The sequence below is a fragment of the Trypanosoma brucei genome, chromosome 9, assembly GCF_000210295.1.
Source record: "Trypanosoma brucei gambiense DAL972 chromosome 9, complete sequence".
NCBI classification, from domain to species: domain Eukaryota; phylum Euglenozoa; class Kinetoplastea; order Trypanosomatida; family Trypanosomatidae; genus Trypanosoma; species Trypanosoma brucei.
In genome coordinates this window covers 87,752-107,638 of record NC_026742.1, presented here as the reverse complement: position 1 = coordinate 107,638, position 19,887 = coordinate 87,752, and the positions used below count along the sequence as shown (strand labels likewise).

The following is a 19,887-nucleotide window of genomic DNA, read 5'->3' as shown; positions in this document are numbered from 1 at the left end:
TAATTAAAACCACCACTGTACTTGCATGTTTGTAAAAAAAAAAAAGGTTTACCAAGGAAGTGCGAGTAGAGGGTTCCGCATAAGACATCCATTCCGTACCAAAATCGCTGATGTGGGCCATTTTATATTTAATTACCCACAATGTGCTGGCAAGCACCGCCCCTATTCATATGGAATATTTTGCTTATGGTGTAGAATTTGTTGTACTCCTCCTGGGTTGTGCGGCTGCCACTTGCTCATTATATGACTTCCAACCCCTCTGTTGGTAATTACCTTTTGGACCTGGGATGCGGCGGCACCGTGCTTTTTTTTTTTTTCCTGTATGTGTGCGTGCATCTGTATGTGGGGACGGGAGATAACTTACGCAGGGCAAGGTTTTTTGTTTATTTGTTTTACCCGAAGGCGAAATCGGAAGGGGTACAACTTGCCGGCATTTAACAACGTGGATTGTCACTCGAGCTGCCAGCCGCACCAAAAAATAAATAAATAAACAAAAATATGAGAAGGTGGTGCATCATGAATTTGTGACGTGTCATGGAGGGCACCTCGGGGCAATGCCAACGTGTGTGGTTTAGTTACCGCATAATGTTCCTGTTGGGTATGCTTCCCGATTGCACCGTGGATGGTGCCATTTCCTTGTGTGTAATACGTTGCTGTGCCCGAAGTTGTATCTTTTTTTTTTAAAAAAAGAGGGAAGGGACAAATCATTTCGTTGGGGTTGCTCATGGCAATCTAAGTGCGTATTTGGTGTGCGCGGAATATTGTTGGAACCTCTAACCGGTTTTCGAGACCTTGTGAATACTGCCGTTGGGTGCGAAATGAGCGTAGGGATTCGCGGGATCCCACTGAATGAATGAATGTAAGCATGGACGTATGCTTACACTTTTGCTTGTTGCGTAATGGTTTCTCGACTCACCACAGTTATTTGTTTGGTTAGAGGAGTTGTATACGCATTTTGTTAGGGAGCGGTGGTGCAGGCTCTTCACCTAAACCGCACCGGTTCCACTTCATCTGTCCCATCATTTGAGATATAAGGTGATTATTGTGTTTATTTGTATGATTCCGAACCCTTTTTTTTTTCCACACCACTACACAGAATCTCGAATTTAGCTTGTTTGGAGCGAGTGCGGCAGTCTCACTACCTCAAAAGGTGGGACAACCCGGTCCTTCGCAATGTTGCAAAGCGGGAAGGGTACGAACGTATAATATATAAATAAATAAATAAATATATATATATATATATGTGGTTGTGGCGGGGGAAACCGCCTCCTCGTCGTTACCAACTGCCTTCTTATATTGCTTTGCCGCTCGCCACGCTTTTTTTATTATTGCTATTCTCTAACTATGCTCTGTGTTATTCGTTTCGAAGATCTAGGGGCTGAACACACTGGTATTCGCGGTGCATTTTTTAAAGGTGCGAGTGAGTAGTGTTTGCCTGTATTTTGTGTTCGACAAGACTACGGGAGGTTGTCGTATCTGGTAGTGAGTAGGTGGAAGGGGAAGTGTACGCCCCTAAATATATATATATATTACACGTATACCAGCATCGGTTAGTAGTGTAACTAAGGGGGCAGTGGTGGTCGTCAACGAAAACAAACTGGTAGAAGTAAGTTTTTTTTTTTACTTAGGGATCGACATTTCATTTCGCTTCGTGCCGACCCTGTTGATTCGTCATCTTGTTTTTTTTTTTGGGGGGGGTTATTGTTCCTTCAGTGCATTGTTTGCTTTCTGAAATGATTACGGCGCAACAAACCGGTGAACTCCCAGAGCAGACACAGGGTCGCTTCGTTTGCCACCGCCTTACGTCGGGGGAGGTGATCGATTTCCCCATTGCGGACATGATGAGCATTCCACTTGACCGCCTTTGCCAATTGGCTTGGCCGCTTCTTCAGTTCGGCCTTGATGCCTCTTTGCGCGCTAGGCCGCTCAAGGTGCCGTGCGTGTCGCAGTCCGACAATGATGATATGCAGCTTGCCCGCGTCATATATGATACTGTGGCTGAAATAGTTAGAACAGTCCGCCCAGAGTTTTGCTGGGACCAGGTGACATGTCACTGGTTGCGTGCGTCCCTCTTTCAAAAGGCGCTGCAATCTATACGTGAAAGAGCTGCCGTGGTTCCACAAGAGCAATGCCTCGAAAATCCGACGCTACCATCCAGTCAGTTAGAGGTGCAAAGTTCGTCCGTATGTAATGAGCGTCGGGCGCCTGGCAGTGGGGAAGCAATGAACCAGAAGACACAACGTCGATTGTCGGAATCGACCTTTATCTGTGAAGATGTTCCTCTTGGCGAAGCCATGGTAAGCCCTGAAAGACGAGGATTTGCCCCGTTAAGTTGGGTGGTTCCATACCTTAAGGGGAGACAAGACGAGCGTTGGCTGCAGGGGAGGATTAGGGAGATGGTTGATGTGGTGGCGTCCCCGCAGAACGATGGCCAAAAACAGCTCGTATCAACAGCTGCATCCCTGTCTGGGCAGGCGCTGCACCACAAAAGGAGCGCCGTGGCTTTTCTTGGCATTCTACGCGAGGTGCTCGACCGGTGGAATGAGTCATCCAAAACTCCTGGGGAGAATGATATATTTGGTTTCAACGTAGTGCTGCCAATCCTTCACATCACGCGCTTCACAAAGCTGGATGAGGCTGACACGGCGGCTGTGGCGCATATATTGGAAAGAGTTCGGGGACCACCCCGTCCCTGTGGTTCCAACCGCGGCTCGTTGTCAACCGCGACTTTCGTGACCAAGTATGTACTCTCTCTTGAGGTGGGACCTCGTAACGAGTCGACTTCGGTGTCTCCCTCAAATACACAACTGGGTGAGGGACGCTTACCGGTGGGACTAGATGAGCCCTCGACAATAAGGACTAGTGCAGCTGAAACTGAACTGCCGAAGGTACAAGCCGGATCGTTAGAACTTAACCCACCTGCTAGTGAGCTAGCGAAGACAACGGAAGTGTTTCTGGTGGCTCCCCTGGCGCGGAAGGTCACTGTACATGTCCGGAAAGCGTTAAATTGTGATGATGTGCAGATTGCACTAATTCCGCATGCATCCCTTGGGGGTGGGAGCACCGGCGATGATGCCGGTGAGACGGGTCGATCAACCAACGTAGTTTGGTTTGAGCCGGTTGAGGAGGCGACCCATGAACTTATTGGTGGTTGCAGTTGTGTCTTGAGATACCGCAGGGGTTACGAAGGCGCTCGAGTTCCTATGTTGGAGGCGGAGGTGCGGCTGGAGATGTGTGTGGAAGTGAATGGTCGGTGGGCAGAGGAGTTTCGAGCCGCCTTAAGTTCTGCCCAGTTAGAAATCGCCACCCATCTCCTGCAGCAAATAAAGTGTCCACCCGTCGCAACAAACCTGAGGGAGGAATCGATCATGCTGTTCTCAAATGGTCTGCAACCTCGGATGGAGACAAGGGAATTGCCACCGCTGCTGAAGGAAATAGCAAAAATGGATGACGGCGCTCTGCGAAGGCGAGTTTCTTGCCGTCAGAGTGATGTGCGGGGCGTTCGTGCCGCGCTATGTATGATTGGAAGCATCATTGCTGAGCGGGAGCCGGATCAAGTAACATGGGGGTCATGGGTTTGGCAGGATGTTGTGAAGCGCGTTAGCCTTGCGAGCAGTGTGATTGGGGGGAATCCCGATGCCACCGACGTGGCTGCGTTTGCTTCCGAGCATGCATCATCCTGCAAGCTGTCAACAACGCAGATTGTGGAAGGAACCGTTGCTCTTCTTTCATCCACCGCTACTGTTGCTCAGCTGCGTGATTATCTGTCAACACAATCTGAGCGAGCGAGAACGTGCATACGTGCCTTGCTGCTTTTGCTGCGCGCGGAGGAAAGCTTCGTTCCGCAGGATATGTTCCGCGTAGTGAGCCTCCTTCGCGACCTCATGATGTACGAAAGTGACCACTACCTGATGCGGTTCAGTGGTTGTGGAGAGGTTTTGACTGAACAGATTCGTGTTTTGGTACACCGGTTGTTCACTGCCGTATTTGCCGCGCTTCAGCACGTAATGTCAATGCCTGAGGGAGAACAGCGAAGACTTGGGCCCCATCGGTTCCTGTGGGATACGGATAAATTTGGTCCGTTCGCGCTCATTAGTCTTTCGCTACTTGCAACGCCGTTGGATGAGAGGGATTTGGACTTTATCTGGCACAAAATTATTAGTCAGGTAGAGGGACTCCTCCCCAGTTTCACCGATTTTGCGCGCACTGCGTCGTTTAAGGTGGACGAAGTGGAGGAGAACAGTGTGATTGAGTCCGTGCGGGCCCTTATAGGGGATTGCGATGCCCATAGACATGGCGGACAAACAGGGGATAGGGTGCAATGTGACGGTGGGAATGACGGTGGTACCTTCGTTGGGCTCACCATGGTCGGCGCCAGCGAGCGTGGTTTGGCCGTGTGGGTTCCTTCTGGCCGGGAACCTGCTTGCAGCACTTCCACCCCGTTGTATTTTCCCAGCATTCAGCTTTCCTCCTTGTCGTCAACTACCGTTTCAATATCGTCTACTCTTCCTTCCTCGGTGCTTTCATCACCACGGCAGCCGCCGCTCGTTTCGTCGTCAAATGCTGCCTCTTCAATGCTCTACGCCGCAGATATTAACCTGACGGCGATGCCGTCAAAGGAGTTGATTGTTGCCCTCGCATCAGGACAGCACCCAGGTGTGACGAGTAACATTGTTGAAGGCGATCCATTGGGGTTTTATTTTGAACCACACAGCGGAAAACTTCGTCACGCAAACCGTGTGTTTTCTCTGCCGCCCCTTTCCCGTGGTGACAGGGTTACGTTTTGCTTCCCTTTTTCGCCCAAAACTTCCACGCGCGCGGTTTGTTTGCTTGTGAACGGCGTCTGCTTTGCCTCTTTCCCAGCGCCCCCACGTGCGCTGTACCTTCTTGTGGGCGTTACGGATTCACTATCTTTGGAAGGGAAAGCCGTTCGGATTTCGTTTAGGTCAGATGAGCTGAGTGTTCTTGGGTCGATTGATGCCACTGTCGCAGCTAGCTTGGTAGGAAAAGGGGATGCATCAATTTGTAGTGATTGCCTACCCACCCGCCACTTTATTTCTATGTTCGCGACTCTCGTTTTCGCCTATTTGATTTCTCTCTGTACTCGGCGATTTGCTCAGGCTCACCGGTCGGTAAGTGGAGTTAGTAGCCCTCCCACCTCCTCTTCGTTGCAAGTGAAGAATCGGACCGCTTCTGGCAGAAGGCACATCCACTCCGAGGAGGCATGGAGGGGGTTCATTGACGGTTGCTGTTGCAGGCTGCGTCAAAATGTGGAAAGCCTTATTGATTCTATCAAGCATCTCTCACTCCTTGATGATGTTAATGATGCTACTGAACGAGTGAAACGGAGCGCTGCCTCTTTTGTGTACCACCGCTTTCTCATGGACTACATCACCATTATGCGTACCGCAATTTACTGTTCTTCCCACCCAGCGGACATACTCACTACGTTAACAAAGGTGGTCTGCTGTGAGGAGGCTGGTGAGCGCGCACGATGTGCAGCACTGACAACAATACACGTCGTGCTGCAGGAACCGGGCCGCAACTTCGACATCACCACGTACAATCCAATACCCTTGTGGGATTGCTGCTGCCAACTCTCTCGACAGGTTACTGCCCCTGTATACAAACCATTTTTCACAACAACGAGCGCGGCAACTGACCTCCGCGTTGTTTCAGGCGGTCGACATGTTAAATCACTGACAGCGGAGGAGTGCAGTTCCCGGGGTGTGCAGAACACCACCTCCTTCGCATCACAAGGTATACCTTTGGACGGTTCGTTGGGCGATGTTGTGTCGTTTTCCGTACGTGTTAGACGAGGTTTTGAGTTTGATTCTCTTGGTCGCCTTTACTACGTTGGCGTTGCTTGCCATGATTCGCTCCCCACAAGCACAGAACTTGAGCAACATCCTGGAACGCGGCAAGACATGAAACATGTTTACGCGATAACGGATTACTTTGCGGATATCGAGGCACCATCTGCCCGTGTTGAATTATTTCGACACTCTAAGCACTGGATGCTGAAGAAAGATGGCATTATCTTTGGCTCAGGTGATATAATTACCGTTACAGTTGACACAAAGGCACGGTGCATATCTTTTGGGCGCAATGAGTTACCATTGGGAACTCTCTATACAAACATTCCATCTGCTGTGAAGGTTGTCTTTCCGTTTGTGGAGATGTATAATAAAGACGCCACTTCTTCGTGGATGTACATGCCCTGTGAAACGGGCATCCGTGCCCGACTTGTTATGCGGGCGATGCTCAGTTGCTGGGATTCTGTTCTAGTGCCGCTTCTTTCCCAAATGCTGAGACAGGACGAAATTGTGGCTCTTCAAGTTTTGGGTGCTGACGGGGATGAAATGTCGTTTACCTATACTGGACCGCCGCGTGGCGAGATTAAAGGGTCGTTCGATGTCCGCTTGGTGAGACAGAAGGGCTCTCTTGCCGAAATTGTTTTAGGAGAAGGTGGTAGTGGAAGCATCACGGTTCCTGCTGTAGCAATAGAACCAAATTATGAATCGGTGGTAAGTGGTGATCTTCCCCTGGGGTTACTTGCGAATGAGATTATGGGTGTCTTATCAAGGTCTATTAGTTTTACCACAGATGAGCACAACAATGAGATCGTTCACATCCACTCGACGAAAACGTTTATTTGCGCACTTCGACTTCTGTCAGAGTTAGACATGGGGGAGGTTACACTGTGGGACAAAGAGACGCAGCGGCTGTTGTTAAGCCAATTCATTCGCATACTGGCCATGCCGGATACTGTTCATCCTAACGGGTCGCAGATTTTGTTGGAGGCGTGGAACGAGTTGATGTTGTTACCGGACAACGACAAGCTCTGTATGACTATTTCCAACAAGAAAGATATTGATGATAATGTATATAGCGAGTGTGGCGAGGGTGGATCGGATGATGGCAATGCCCGTGCAGACGAGCATGCCGGTGAGGCGGAAAAAATCGTATACCTCCGCTGTCCGGTCTGTGATGAGGAATGGGGCCACTGTGCGGGCGAGGGCCACGCCGCCCCGTACAGTCTTTGTGTAACCCTTCACCATGTAATGCAGCGACTCGGTCTTCCCTCTCCCTTTGTTGGCTTCGCCTGTGAGTGGCTCCTGGTTGAGGAGGGCGTCTGTGTAACTTTGCGTGTCACCGCGGGAAATGAGGTTGAAGGCGAAGGAGCTGATACCCATGGGCCCTTTTCTTTTAGCGGGAAGTACGTTTCAAGTCACCATTTGCGTGGGCGTTGCGTGTACAAGTGTATGGAAAGACCAAACAATGTTAACAGGGCGGAGGAAGAGTGGACGTGCGCAGTGTGCACGTTCATTAACCTTTCAGACTCTACACGCTGCGCAATGTGCACCACGGCACGCCCAGGGGCCACGTGGACATGCATGTTGTGCAGCTACGCCTTTAATTCAAATCACAACAAAGTCTGTACGACGTGTGGCAACATGCGCCTGGGTTTGGGTTCTACTGATGCATCAACAGTTGGCGACAACAAGCAAGCGTTTTGCACTCAGTGCGGGAAAATGCGTGAGTACATTTCTTTCATTCAGTTTGAGTCACGGTACTTATGCGAACAGTGCCAGAAGGAGACTTTGTGGTTACCCGAGGAGAAGCATGTTGGTGTGGCAGAGGCGAAACTCGTTGGCGCTGGAGATAGGATGAGCTGGTTTGTTTCTTTTGGATGTGAAAAGCAGTCGTACACCGACATGAAGAGCACTGCGTACTCATTTCGTAAGATGCTGGATGCTGTGTTGGCCGTGTCACCGCAGGCCGGTGATCTTACCCGCTACGTCCCCCCCCTCATGCACTCCTCTGACGACGACGGCGAAGCTGAAAGCGGTTGCCTGTCGTTGAAGGTAAACCCAATACAAGAGCAAAAACAAGATGGGCGGGGTTATCGTGCAGTCATTCCCGCGATTATTTACTTCTGCAGTCGTATCGTCTGCAGTTGGGGACCGAATCTTGCACCAAAGGGGTTGGCGAAGTTTAGTGTTCTGTGCCGCCTCCGCGTGCTTGAGGATACCTGGCTTACACAGCTGAGAAAAGTTACCACCGATGCCGCTCAAAGTATATTTACTTCCTGTTTGCAAATTCTGCTTTCCGGCAAAAGGAGTGAGCAGATGGTGTGGTCGCTGTCCTCCATAGCCCGCGTGCTGATGAATTGCAACACACCATTCCAGAAGCAACGCCACTACCTGTTGTATGCCTTGTCGCTCAACGCCGTTCGAGGGGGTGGTGACCGTACGTTCCGTGAAGTATGCTACGCCGCCCTTAACCTGTTGTTAGAGGAGGCATCTGGGCAGAAACTTAATGTGCAGTGCCTGCGGGAGGTAATCACCATGGTTCCTGTGGTTGCCAATCAACGGCAGCTTATGGTGCACGCCTCCTTACGAGGCGTTAACGCATCCATTAGTGCAGATGTAACACTTACAAGTTGGCTAATCGAGGTCGGAGAGCGGATGGAAAGGAGTCAACGTCTTCCTGCTCTATTCGATGAGCCGTCACCTGACACATTCCCGTACGTTGTGGAGCTTCCTGACACGAGGATGGGGAGTGGTGGCGAGCTAATAGTAGGACAAGTACGAGGAAGTGTGGGGGTGCTTGGTAACAAGGGTGGGCGTTACTATTATGAAGTGGTACTACCACCAAACTTTGACGAGCGCGGCAAAACAATCGTTATGGGGTGGGGTACAATACAACATGAAGTGGTCAGCAGTGGACAGCATGTTGGAAGCGACATCCATTCGTGGGGGTTTAATTGCCAAGACCGGCTGCGCATAATGACTGGTGAACAGGCTTTAGTAACACCACGACCAATTGTTGGCGGTGATATTATTGGTACACTTTTGGATCTTGATACTATGATGATGTGCTGGAGTGTCAACGGGGAAGAACTCACATGGATCGCGGTGTCGACTCAAGGGAAAGGAGAGGCCATTTACCCCTATGTCAGTGCAGCCATGGATCCACACGGTGTTTTGGTGCGACTCAGCTACACGCAGTTTAAGCCAGAAGGCTACAAAGACTTCAGCCCAGGATGTGGCGAAGAGGGAGGAAGGCTAGAAAGTTCCGTAAAACCTCAATGCTTTGACTTTTACGTGCAGCTCTGTGATTTGGTGAACGATGTTGTGAACTGTGGGTTTACGGTGGATTCTTTGGCAGAGACCGACACATGGATGGAGGGGGGGCGTGAGGCGCTACGTAATTATCCTCTTTTGTCTTCCGAAGTTGGCGGCGGGTCACTGTACAAGTTGAAGCCTTACTTGCAACACCTACGTTCCATCAACTCACTAGCTGTAAGTGTGGCGAAAAGTCACAACATATTTCGTAACTCACAGTTTCTAATGAGAAACTATGAAAAAGTACGTCGCCTCCTATTTTTTGCTGCGCGGTGGGCTATCGTAGAGCGACAGATCGACCGTCGGTTGCTCCGCAACAACGTCAAGCGGCATCGGCATGTTTTGATTGATCTTAAGGAGGCTAAAGGCGTGTTAGAGCATGGTGAGACTCTTGACTTCATTACTCTGTTCGATAAGAGCGTCACCGGCCAATTATTTCATCAGACGCATGATGCCGATATTTACCGTGACGCTGTCATGTTTACCACCCGCCTTTCTGGCGAGGTGGCAGACGATGCGGGTGGTGTAACGCGTTCTGTAGTTTCGATGATGTGCGATGAATTGCAGTACCGTGAGGACGAAGGTGGGCGTCGTATGGAACCACTGCTTCCATTCTTCAAACTATCAAGCCACAGCACTATGGTGACTCTGGTGCCAAATATCGATTTCTACAGGAGTAATCCCAACCACCGACAGCTGTTCCTGCAATTTTTTACATGGTTTGGGAAGCTAATTGGAAACATCACATTGAGTGGCTACGTGATGCTTTCAATAACGCTGCCGCGTCTCGTGTGGATGTTCCTTACCTTTGACGAGGCTACTGTAAAAGACTACTACGCCGACATTGATGACAGCGTGCGCGGAGCTCTTGAAGACGATGATTTTCTTCTCAATGACGAGTTTTATTATTCTATACCTGTGATTGAATGGGGGCTGGTTTGTGCTGCCTCTGATACTGTGGGGGCGCTGCGCTCCAAACGATCTTTAGCACCTGCATTCCCGAAAGGGTGTTTCTCGGAAGGTGCCGTTGTTACTTCGCAGGGTTTGTGCAAGAGCATCGAAGTTGAAAGGCGCCGCACGGAGGTAGGGCGAGCGTTGGTCCACCAGTACGACGAGTTGTTATCTGCCATGCGACTGGGTGTTACCTCTGTTGTTCCTTCTCACTCTCTCCAACTAATTCGCTGGGACGACCTGCAGCAGCGGGTCTGTGGTTCACCATGCGCAACAGCCGAGGATGTGATGTCGTCGCTAGATGTTTCTTTGTTAACTAAAGCGGTTTGTGATATGCTCGTTGAAGTGGTGCGTGGCATGAGCAACAGGCAGCGTGCAATGTTTTTGCTGTTCTGCAGTGGGCAGCGCCGTGTTCCATTGCCTGAAAAAGTGCAGGTATCGTGTGGGGATGACCCCGCTGCCGTTCCAACGGCCCACACGTGTTCACCCATCTCGCTGCTGTTGCAGCCATACAGTTCCGCGGCCACTATGCGGGAGAAGTTGGAGGTGTCACTCCACCATATGTATGAGTTTGGGTTCGTTTAGGACTGGGACGCCGCCTCATTTCCATTTTATGTCTTTCTTCTGTAGCATTGTCGTGATCGTTGCCTCGCTTTTCTTTTCCCACTAGAGGTTTTGACGGGGACCCTAGATCGGAGGAAGGAAGCGAAATGTTGGTTGCCGATTCTCTTTTTTATTTTCTTTGTTTATAGTAAACTCACAAACTCCGTCGTGTGTGTCTACACCTGAGGGTGCCTGGGGGCTCACCGCAAGGCGATATGTGTCTCTCAGGGCGCAAAATATGTTTTCTGTTGCTGTGGCATACGTGGTGCCCCTTCCGTGATGTGTGTCACGATTGATTCGCACTCTTCCCCACTCCCACCTCTCTCCTGTCAGTGCGGGATGCGTGGCCGTCGGAGCGGGTACATCACGTCCTTCCTCACCGTTACGTATACTGAGGACCGTTTTCACTTGTTTTTTTGTTTTCCATGTCCCGTTCTTTTGCTCCTTTTTAGGAGTTGTTATCTCAGAGACTGTTTGGGACACAAACGCAAGTGTGCGTGGACCTAATTCTTTTTTGTTTTAGCGTTTTTTTGTTGTCTACCACACCTTAGGTTTCCACTTTTTCGTGCTGAAGTGCTTACACTTTTTTCTGTTTAACATGTTCTTTCACCTCCTTCTCATAAATTGAGGCCCACGGCTGTGAATACCTATGTGCCACCTTTCCTTTTCGCTCTGTTCATCCTAACCCAAGTTGCTGTTTCGATTTCCTACCGCTTTCGTCACATTTGCATCTTTGCCTTTCTTTAATTTCTTGGGCTCCGATTTTTTTTTTTGGTGGCTACTTCCGTTATTGCAGCAGGGTGAGAAACAAACCAAAAAAGGAAGACGGAGTGTACGACGGAGTCGTAGAGAGGGGATATTCGTTGTTGTCCCGTCTCGTTTCTGTTGTCCATTTGTACTTCCCACCTGCTACTGTTGTCTTGCGTTGCATGGTAACTGAAAGGGGGCACGCAACACGACAAGAGACTGCCCGGCAAAAAGTTTGTTCCGGCACATTCATCTAGAGAAAAAGGGACATCCGCTCAAGAACGGAAGGAGTTGAGGAGGAGGAATAGTGACTAATCAGGGAGAGAGGAAGGGAAACAGTACGGATCACTATTTGTAAATAAGGAAGAGGAAAGGGGGAAGGTGAGGGAAGATCAGGTTGGTATATTACAAAAGTAAGATGGAAGCTAATACAGATATTCTGTGCAATGCCGTTGTGAACCGTATGGGTGAGATGTTTGGGGAGTTTGGGTTCCAGTTTGATTCTAAGCATAGCCGGAATGACGTTACCGAGGTGACGAAGTGGCAGCTTCAGGTGGATGAGGAAACAGCAGGGGAAGACACTGTTGAAACTCTCTACGATATAGTCTTGCCTATCAAACAGCGTCACAAAGTGGTGAAGCTTCGGGCTTCAAGTTTTTATAGGGCCCGTGTTCGTGTGTATTCGGAGAAAACGATGTCGTGGAGCGTTTGGTCGGAGGTGACACGGACGGCCACTTTGGCGGCGGTTACGGGCCAAATCAATGATGTTGGTGAGGACTACGTGCGTGTGCTGTGGGACAGACCTGCAAGGGCCCCAACGGGCATCGCTGCGGAAATCGATGCTGATGCCACCCGTTCCATTGCCGATATTGACGACTTTGAGTTACGGGTACTCAGGGAATCTGATATGAGGCAGGAATTTTGTGACCGCTTCGAAACAGGTGTGCGAACACACATAGTTCGAGGTCTGCGGCCAGGTACGGCTTATATTGTTATGATTCGGTACAAGACGCTCATCAACACCATGAAGAAATGGGTGGAGGTTGGTCGCTTCCTCACTAGGCAGACGAATGTCATGTCACTCCTGAGCTGCGGTGAGGATGTTGTTACCGTCAGTTGGGCTCTAGCCAGTACTTCAGACGATACCATCGGTTACGTTGTGCCAGATAACGACGTGCACCGCTATGAGGTCCTGGTTCAATCGGATTGTCAGACTTTTCGCTCTGTTGAGTTCCCTCAACAAGAGCGGACGTACCGCCTAGATAAGTTAACACCAGGGGGTTCTTATATTTTCACTGTCCGTAGCCTGAGCGTGCAGGGCTATTGGGGGAGGTGCTCTGAACCGCTCTGCGTGCGAACTGCTAGTCGTCCGGAGCTATCTGTAGTTGCCTCAGGGGAGTCATTCCTTTCTTTTACCTGGGCCAGAATGATCGACGCAGAGACGGAGACTCAGGTAGAGTACCGTCTCAGTAGTCTTAACTCTGTGTACAAGCAGGAGGAAAGGCTTGATGTTGGACCGTTGGCAGATGATAAAGTCATACACATTGAGGGTCTCACATCCGGGACGGAGTATAATGTATCAATACGGACGTTCTTGAACAATGAGTGGGGTATGTGGACAGAACCCAAGAAATTTCGCACGGAGGCAAGGGCTTCCTTAACTTTTTTGGAGCGCGGTGAGGACTTCATAACTATGAAACTCGAGGGAGAGTGCAACGGCCGCTTTGCATCTCGATTCAACATCGTTATTATGCAGGTTGAGAGCCATGACGAGTTGAATGTTGTGAAAGATGAGGAAATCGTGTCAGATGGAGATACATGTATGTTTACTGTAGAGAAGCTGAGGCCCAACACCATGTATATTTTAAAATGCAGGTCATACCAATTTAATCGTCTAACTGGTTATGAGGGATGGGGTGAGTTCACTGACCCCAAACACACACAAACGCTGCAACCACTTGGTGTGAGACTATGGGATATTGGTGAAGACTTCGCCCAGGTTGTGTGGCGTCGTGGACTCTCTGACGTACCCCTACCTATGGGATCTTCTGATATGGGGATCTCTGAGTTATGGGCCGATCTCAAGTATGAGCTTTGCGTCGACTGCGTTGATTCTGGGGAAACCGAAATCCTGAGGGAGGAAATGTTGGGAACGAGTTTCAAGATCAGCAACCTACAGCCTGCAACAACTTACATCGTCTCAGTCCGTGCATGCAACGAGGTGGAGCAGTGGGGTGCTTGGAGTCGCGTGAAGCTGCGTACACTGGCTCCCATGATGATGCATGTTGACGAAATCGGAGAGGACTTTGTGCGGCTCATGTGGGAGCGGCAGCTAGTTGACGATGTTCTGGTGGGTGGAGACGGCATTAATACAAAAGGTGATGACAGGGACAATACGGTGGCCGTGGCAGCTGCTGATATGTTCGTATCGAGCTATGCTGTGTTTGTTTTCAGCCGGGAGCTCTCTGGGTCGTCGGCGAGCTCGCTGAGTGGCTATCATATGGGTGGGAACTCTGAAGTTGCCCGGTACAAGGTTGTGTCCAGTGAGCACACGTCGTTACGTGTGGAAGACCTGCTTCCTGATCGAGAATATATGGCTGTCGTGCGTGCGTGCACGTCCACGCGGATGTGGGGCTTGTGGAGTCAGCCGTTGCGCTTCCGTTCAAACGCACAGTTTCGAATTCCGGTGAACAACCTCATCATCGGAGAGAATTATGTAAGCATTGTGTGGAGTCGAGATGCCAATTCGCTGAAAAACAAGGATGTCCACACTGGAGACTTGACCGTCACAAAGCAGGAACTGCGCATACAGAGTATTGACCAGTCCTACTCCAAGGACCATTCACTACCAGCGGACATGCGGGAGCTTAAGATTTACGGACTTCACCACGCCACGGCATACAACATTCAAATACGAGCCGCTGGACCAAGTGGGGATTGGGGGCTTTGGACCCCGCCCGTGCAAATACTCACCCGTGATACCATCCTTACTCGGGCTGTAGAAGTAGCAGATGATTATGCCATAATTGCTTGGGAGCGGCGTCGTCCGCCGAACCAGAAAAATTACGCAACCGGGAGGGGTGTCGTAACATCGTATCATTTGCGGGTGTTCAACGTTGGGGGTGTTGTGTTCGAAGTTTTTCTTGGCGATGGAGACTCACCGTACCGTATCTCCAACCTGAAGCCGGATACATACTACTGCGTGGAAATAAAGGCAAATTACAACGACGAGGAGTGGGGCTCATGGAGCTCGCCACTGTGGTGCCTTACGATGAAGAGCTTGGAAATCCAGACGAGAGTTATATCCGAGGAGTTCTGTGAAATCAATGTACACCGGCCCCACCAACAGAAGCGGCTTCCTGAGGACGATGGAAACAGAAGCAGCGACGATAGAGTAGTAGTATTTGGCCAGTGCCGTCCTTGCCTTATGTTGTGCGTAACATCCCCCGTAGAGAACTTGTTGCCTCATAGTTCCACAGGACAACTTAAGCCGCGTGTGCATAATTCGTCTTTGCCAGTAAACGCAGCCGACCACCGTTTGATATACCAAACTGAATTTTGTAGCACAACGGAAGACACAGAACATACCATCCCCAGTCTTCGTGCCAACACCGTGTACTGTGTTTCTGTCCGGTCAAAATTGACGAACGGTGAATGGGGTATGTGGTCGCAGCCCCCGCTTTTCTTTGCCACGGTGCCACCCACAGAGGTAGAGTTCACTGATATTGGAGAAGATTTTGTCAGTGTAGGATGGAAACGCAACAAGCACAACATCCCGCCACACGTTAGTGGATCGTCAGAGGTGAAACTTGAACAGGGAACTATTGTAGCCTCTCGAGTAAAAATCCGTGAAATTGATGGAAGTTTTCAGAAGTTGATTGAAGTAAGCAATTCTCTCACTGCGCTGCACATCAATGAACTGCAACCCTCGACCACATACGGTATCGTGGTGCAAACTTGTGGAGAAAATTCAGTGTGGGGCGTGTGGAGCACAGAAGCAAAGGTGCGCACTATTCCTGGAATGGATATCTCCATCCACCACGTGTCCGAAGATGCCGTGTGGGTTTCGTGGTCGCGAATGTCTGACACCTCCAATTTGGTTAGTTTTGACACTGCTCTCAACACCGATGCCACTGCGAAAGGTTACGAGGTATGCATCGCTGGCGACGGATATTTCAAATTCACGAAGGAGGTGCAAGACAACAAGCTGTTTTTTCGTGGTCTTCTTCCAGATACGGTGTATAAATTCGGTGTGCGGTCACGTGGCTCAGATAAGCAGGATTGGGGAATTTGGGCGACCCGGTCGTTTCACACCAAACCGAGGCTCCGTGTGACATTCGGGAACGTTGGCGAACATTTTGCCATTGTTGAATGGCGTCGCCATCTGCCCACGTGCCTTGACCGCTGTGGCACCGAAGCGGTGTTTGAGTCTGAGGATGTTGTGCAGCAATTCAGACTGAGGGTGGAGAGAGTCGGTGATCCGGTTCATTACGTCTACGATCTCAGCCCGTACGTCAGCAGTTTCCGGCTCAAAGATCTGCAGCCATCTGCGGAGTATTGTGTCTGGCTGTGTGCGAAGGGCTACGAGGGTATATGGGGATTTTGGAACGAGGAGGCCCGCGTACGCACGCTACCGAAATTGCAGTTGGACATTACGGCCATCGGTGAAGATTACGTCACAGTGTCTTGGTTTCGACCAAATTGGGCAGGTGATAGGAATTGGGAAAATGAAGGTGAGACGAATGCAGTGGATAGGGCCGTGAGCGGGTACAAGGTACATGTACTGGACAAGGAAGGTAATGAAGTGGTGTCACAGTATGTCAATTTTAGGCAAACAACATGTACGCTGTCGTCGCTGAAACTTTCAACGATATACTCGGTCGAAGTGTCAGCAAAAGATACATATGATGAACTGGGTTTGTGGAGTGATTCTAGGCGCTTCGTGACTCTCGAATCAGTTGAAGCAAACGTGCTGCTTGTCGGTGAAACATTTTGTCAGTTGGAATGGGGCCGCCGCAGCGATCTGGCAGAGCGGCGCAGCGACCTTGTGGACCGACGCAGCGGACGGCGCACTTCCGGCTTCACAGACGGTGAGGGGAGCAGTGACACCGGAAGCTATAGCGCCGCGTCTGAAGCTGCGTTGGCGGCAGAAGGAGATGTGGGCGGGTCTGATGTTGAACAAATAAAGCGGAGGGCTAGCAGCTGTGTTTCGATTATTAGTCGTGGTGCCCGACATGTTTATGGTTGCACTGTATCCTCTGAGTTAGCGAGTGGTGAAGGTGGTGACGGGGACGATGATTACATTTTTGATGAGACGGTGATGCGTGGATGCCCTGATATCCTGCAGTGGCATGTCCAGATGGAGTGCCGTCGCCTCTCCGGTGGCCTACCTGGTGCAGATGATATTGTAGAGTTTTATGCTCCGGCGGCCGAAATGGGTCGACTAGTTACAAATCTTCAGGCGGATGCCGAGTACACCCTTACCGTACGGGCGCAGGATAAAAACAACACATGGGGTCACTGGAGCAAGCCACGGATATTGGTAACGTGTCCGCTCCTAAAGTTAAGTACTGACAGCATAACCGAAACTTTCATAAACGTTTCATGGACTCGTCCACCCATGACAAGAGCAGTGAGCCACTGCTTCTGTTGCTACCCCGAGGAAGCGGACATCCACAATTACCAGGTGCACATCGAACCTCTGGCAGCGGAAGAGCCGTTCGATGAGCGTGATGAACCTCTTGTAAACGGTGCCCGACTATACGAAACCTCCCAGCGATCACTGCGACTCTGTAATTTAACCCCAGGTGCGCATTACCGTGTTGTTGTATGCGAGCAACGGATTGATTTCAGAGGGAAGTTCGTGCCCGATTCATGGGGAACTTTTTCCCAAACGGCTGTCGTGGAAATGGTTCATCCGATGGGTGTTGTACCAATCGAAATTGGTGAGGACTACTGCTTGGTGGGGTGGCGACGCGTTCCCCGGAAGCTTGACACAACCCCAGAAACGGGTATTATTCGTGGTGTGGTGAAAGTGACTGCGTATGAGCTTCGTGCCACTCGGTTGGATGCTAAGGCAAAAAAGAAGTACGAGGGCCCCCTTTCGCTGGATACTGTTCTCTCTCTTGAGCCCACTGCAACCTCGTATCATTTAGGAAACCTTGTGAGTAACACCATATACGCGGTGAGCATGCGTGCCAAGGCAGAGGGGTACTGGGGTCCGTGGAGCGAGGTAACGAAGTTTGTGTCGCAGGGTCGACTGAAGGTGAAGGTACACTCCGTGTATGAAGATGTTATTCTGGTGAGTTGGAGTCGACCGCTACCCGATTGGGCTTGTGCTCGGCCTGGTCTCAACAAACCTGATGACTTGGGGGACTTGCCCCAGCTTTGCGGCATGTTTACAGAAACTGATATCCTCAGTGGTCTGGATGCGGGGTCCGACGCCGAGCCTGAGCCGGCGTCCGTGCTTCCCAGTGACAATGGAGTGGAAGGCAAATTACAGGTCGAGGACGGTGAGGATGACGGCAACGATTGGGACGCAGTGCAAATTGGGGACTACTCCATCGAGCGTTACGAGCTTTATCTTGAGGGCATTACGTGCGATGTGCAACAGTGCCTTACGTTATCCAAGTACCAAATGTCTGTTCGTATCACCGGTCTCCAACCCGACCAGATTTATTCTGTGTGCGTGCGTTCATTGAGTGAAAAGAGACACTGGTCGATGCTTTCTCACCGTGAATCTGTGCTAACTCTCACCTCCATGGTTACCGAAGTATCGCACCACACCGAGACGATGGCGATTATCCGCTGGTTCCGGATACCGCAGGATGTCAGAAAATACGAAGCATTCCTTGAAGAGCGCCGTACCGCAGAGGAGCGACGCTGTGATGAGCGTGAGCGACACGAACTTTTCGACATGAAACGACGGTTACAGGAACTGGAGGAGTCAGAGGAGCGGAATAATTTGAAAGACCACCTTGAGTTACGGCACGAGCACAACGCAGCGGTCCGCAATGACGCAATACATCACCTCCGTGTTGAAAACATTGTTTTGGGCGACCCAGAGGTAACAGGATACCACCTGCGATTTTATGGTGAAGGAGTTATGCCAACCATTCAGGGAGTTCATCATTTATTACTTCATTCTCCCTCTCAAAAGATGGTTGGGCGAAAGCGCCGAGCGGAATCTATGAGATTATTGACCAAAATGAAGCGGCAGCAACGCAAGCTGATGTCAGGAGCTACCAGTGCATGCCATATGGAGTGCGCCCATGTGGACATGTCGGCTCCTGGTGGCGCCCAGTTGGCGACGTCCTCGGACGGTGGGGAGCCGTCAACTCCAGCAGTTGCAAACATGGATTTGGGTCTACCAAGGGAAGACTCTGTCCTCTTTGACGTGCAGTTACGCCCCGAAGTGCTCTCCATTACTGTGAAGGGTCTCACGCCCGATTCACCTTTCGAGATGGAGGTGCGGACGCGGAACGCCGTGGGGGACTGGTGCCCATGGAGTGAGCGCAACCGGTTCGTAACGTTGAGGCCAATCGAACTTCTGCATGAACGGTTTGGTGAGCATTTTATCAGTCTTTATTGGCATCGCTTACCACCAGCTGTGTCGGCGAAAATTGAAGCAGACGAGAGGCAGTTGTTCGAGCTTAACAAGGAGTTTTCTAGTATGTGCCCCAAGGACATTAAGGCAAAGGAACAGGAGCTTTCGAGTGAAGAGCAGCAAGAACTATACACTAGGATTGCCACCTTTCGTGACCTTAAGGAAAGAGTCAAGGCGAAGAGGAACTGGCTTGCTAGCGGTCGTGGTGAAGTAGTTGTGCACGAGCACACACCGATTAGGGGTTATCAGTTGCGTATCATTCATCAGAATGGCACCTTTGAAGATCATTACATTCAAGGCAAAAGTAACGGAGATACTAACGAACCCATCATCTGTGCCTTCACGGTGAAGCAACTGGTATGGAATACTATGTACACGGCACTTCTGTGTTGCGATTACGGTGTAGGTTGGGGTCCATGGACGCCGCCGTTGAAGTTCATGACGCAGAGCCTCATCCAGTTGTCCATCACGTGCATATCTGAAACCTTTGTGGACATCGAGTGGCACCGAGCTCCAAATAAGCGTCTGCCACCTATAGATGAAGCTAACACACTGAGAAGTGATGCGTCTTCTCATGAAGGATGTGTTTGTCAACTGCGTATTACATGGGAGAGTGAGAATGAAGATGATGAGGGGAAGATCTGCGAGGAGTACCGCACCATGCGCTCGTGCTGTGTCTTCCGTGTTGACAAGCTGCAGGTGGACACAAAGTACACGTTTGAAGTGCGTGAGTGGGGTGCTGAGGAAGCTTGGGGGCTTTGGTGTGCTCCAAAAACATGCGTTACAATGCCTGGTATGTCTGCAACTGTGGAGAAACTCGGTGAAGATTGGGCCCAGATAACCTGGAGG

General features: G+C 50.5%; 2 protein-coding genes across 2 annotated transcripts in view; both read left to right on the top strand.

The window, feature by feature from the left end:
* Nucleotides 1–1,733: 1,733 nt before the first annotated feature.
* On the top strand, nt 1,734–10,667 carry TbgDal_IX460 (hypothetical protein, conserved; the record flags this gene model as incomplete). Its single annotated transcript, XM_011777945.1, has 1 exon — nt 1,734–10,667. The coding sequence occupies one exon, from the start codon at nt 1,734–1,736 to the stop codon at nt 10,665–10,667; it is 8,934 nt and encodes a 2,977-aa protein (XP_011776247.1).
* A 1,183-nt stretch (nt 10,668–11,850) lies between these two features.
* Nucleotides 11,851–19,887, top strand: part of TbgDal_IX450 (hypothetical protein, conserved) — a gene marked incomplete at both ends in the record, with an annotated part of 12,936 nt that continues 4,899 nt past the window's right edge. Inside the window, one exon of the mRNA XM_011777944.1 lies at nt 11,851–19,886. Coding sequence (XP_011776246.1) covers nt 11,851–19,886 — 8,036 coding nt within the window. The remainder of the gene's footprint in view (nt 19,887) is intronic.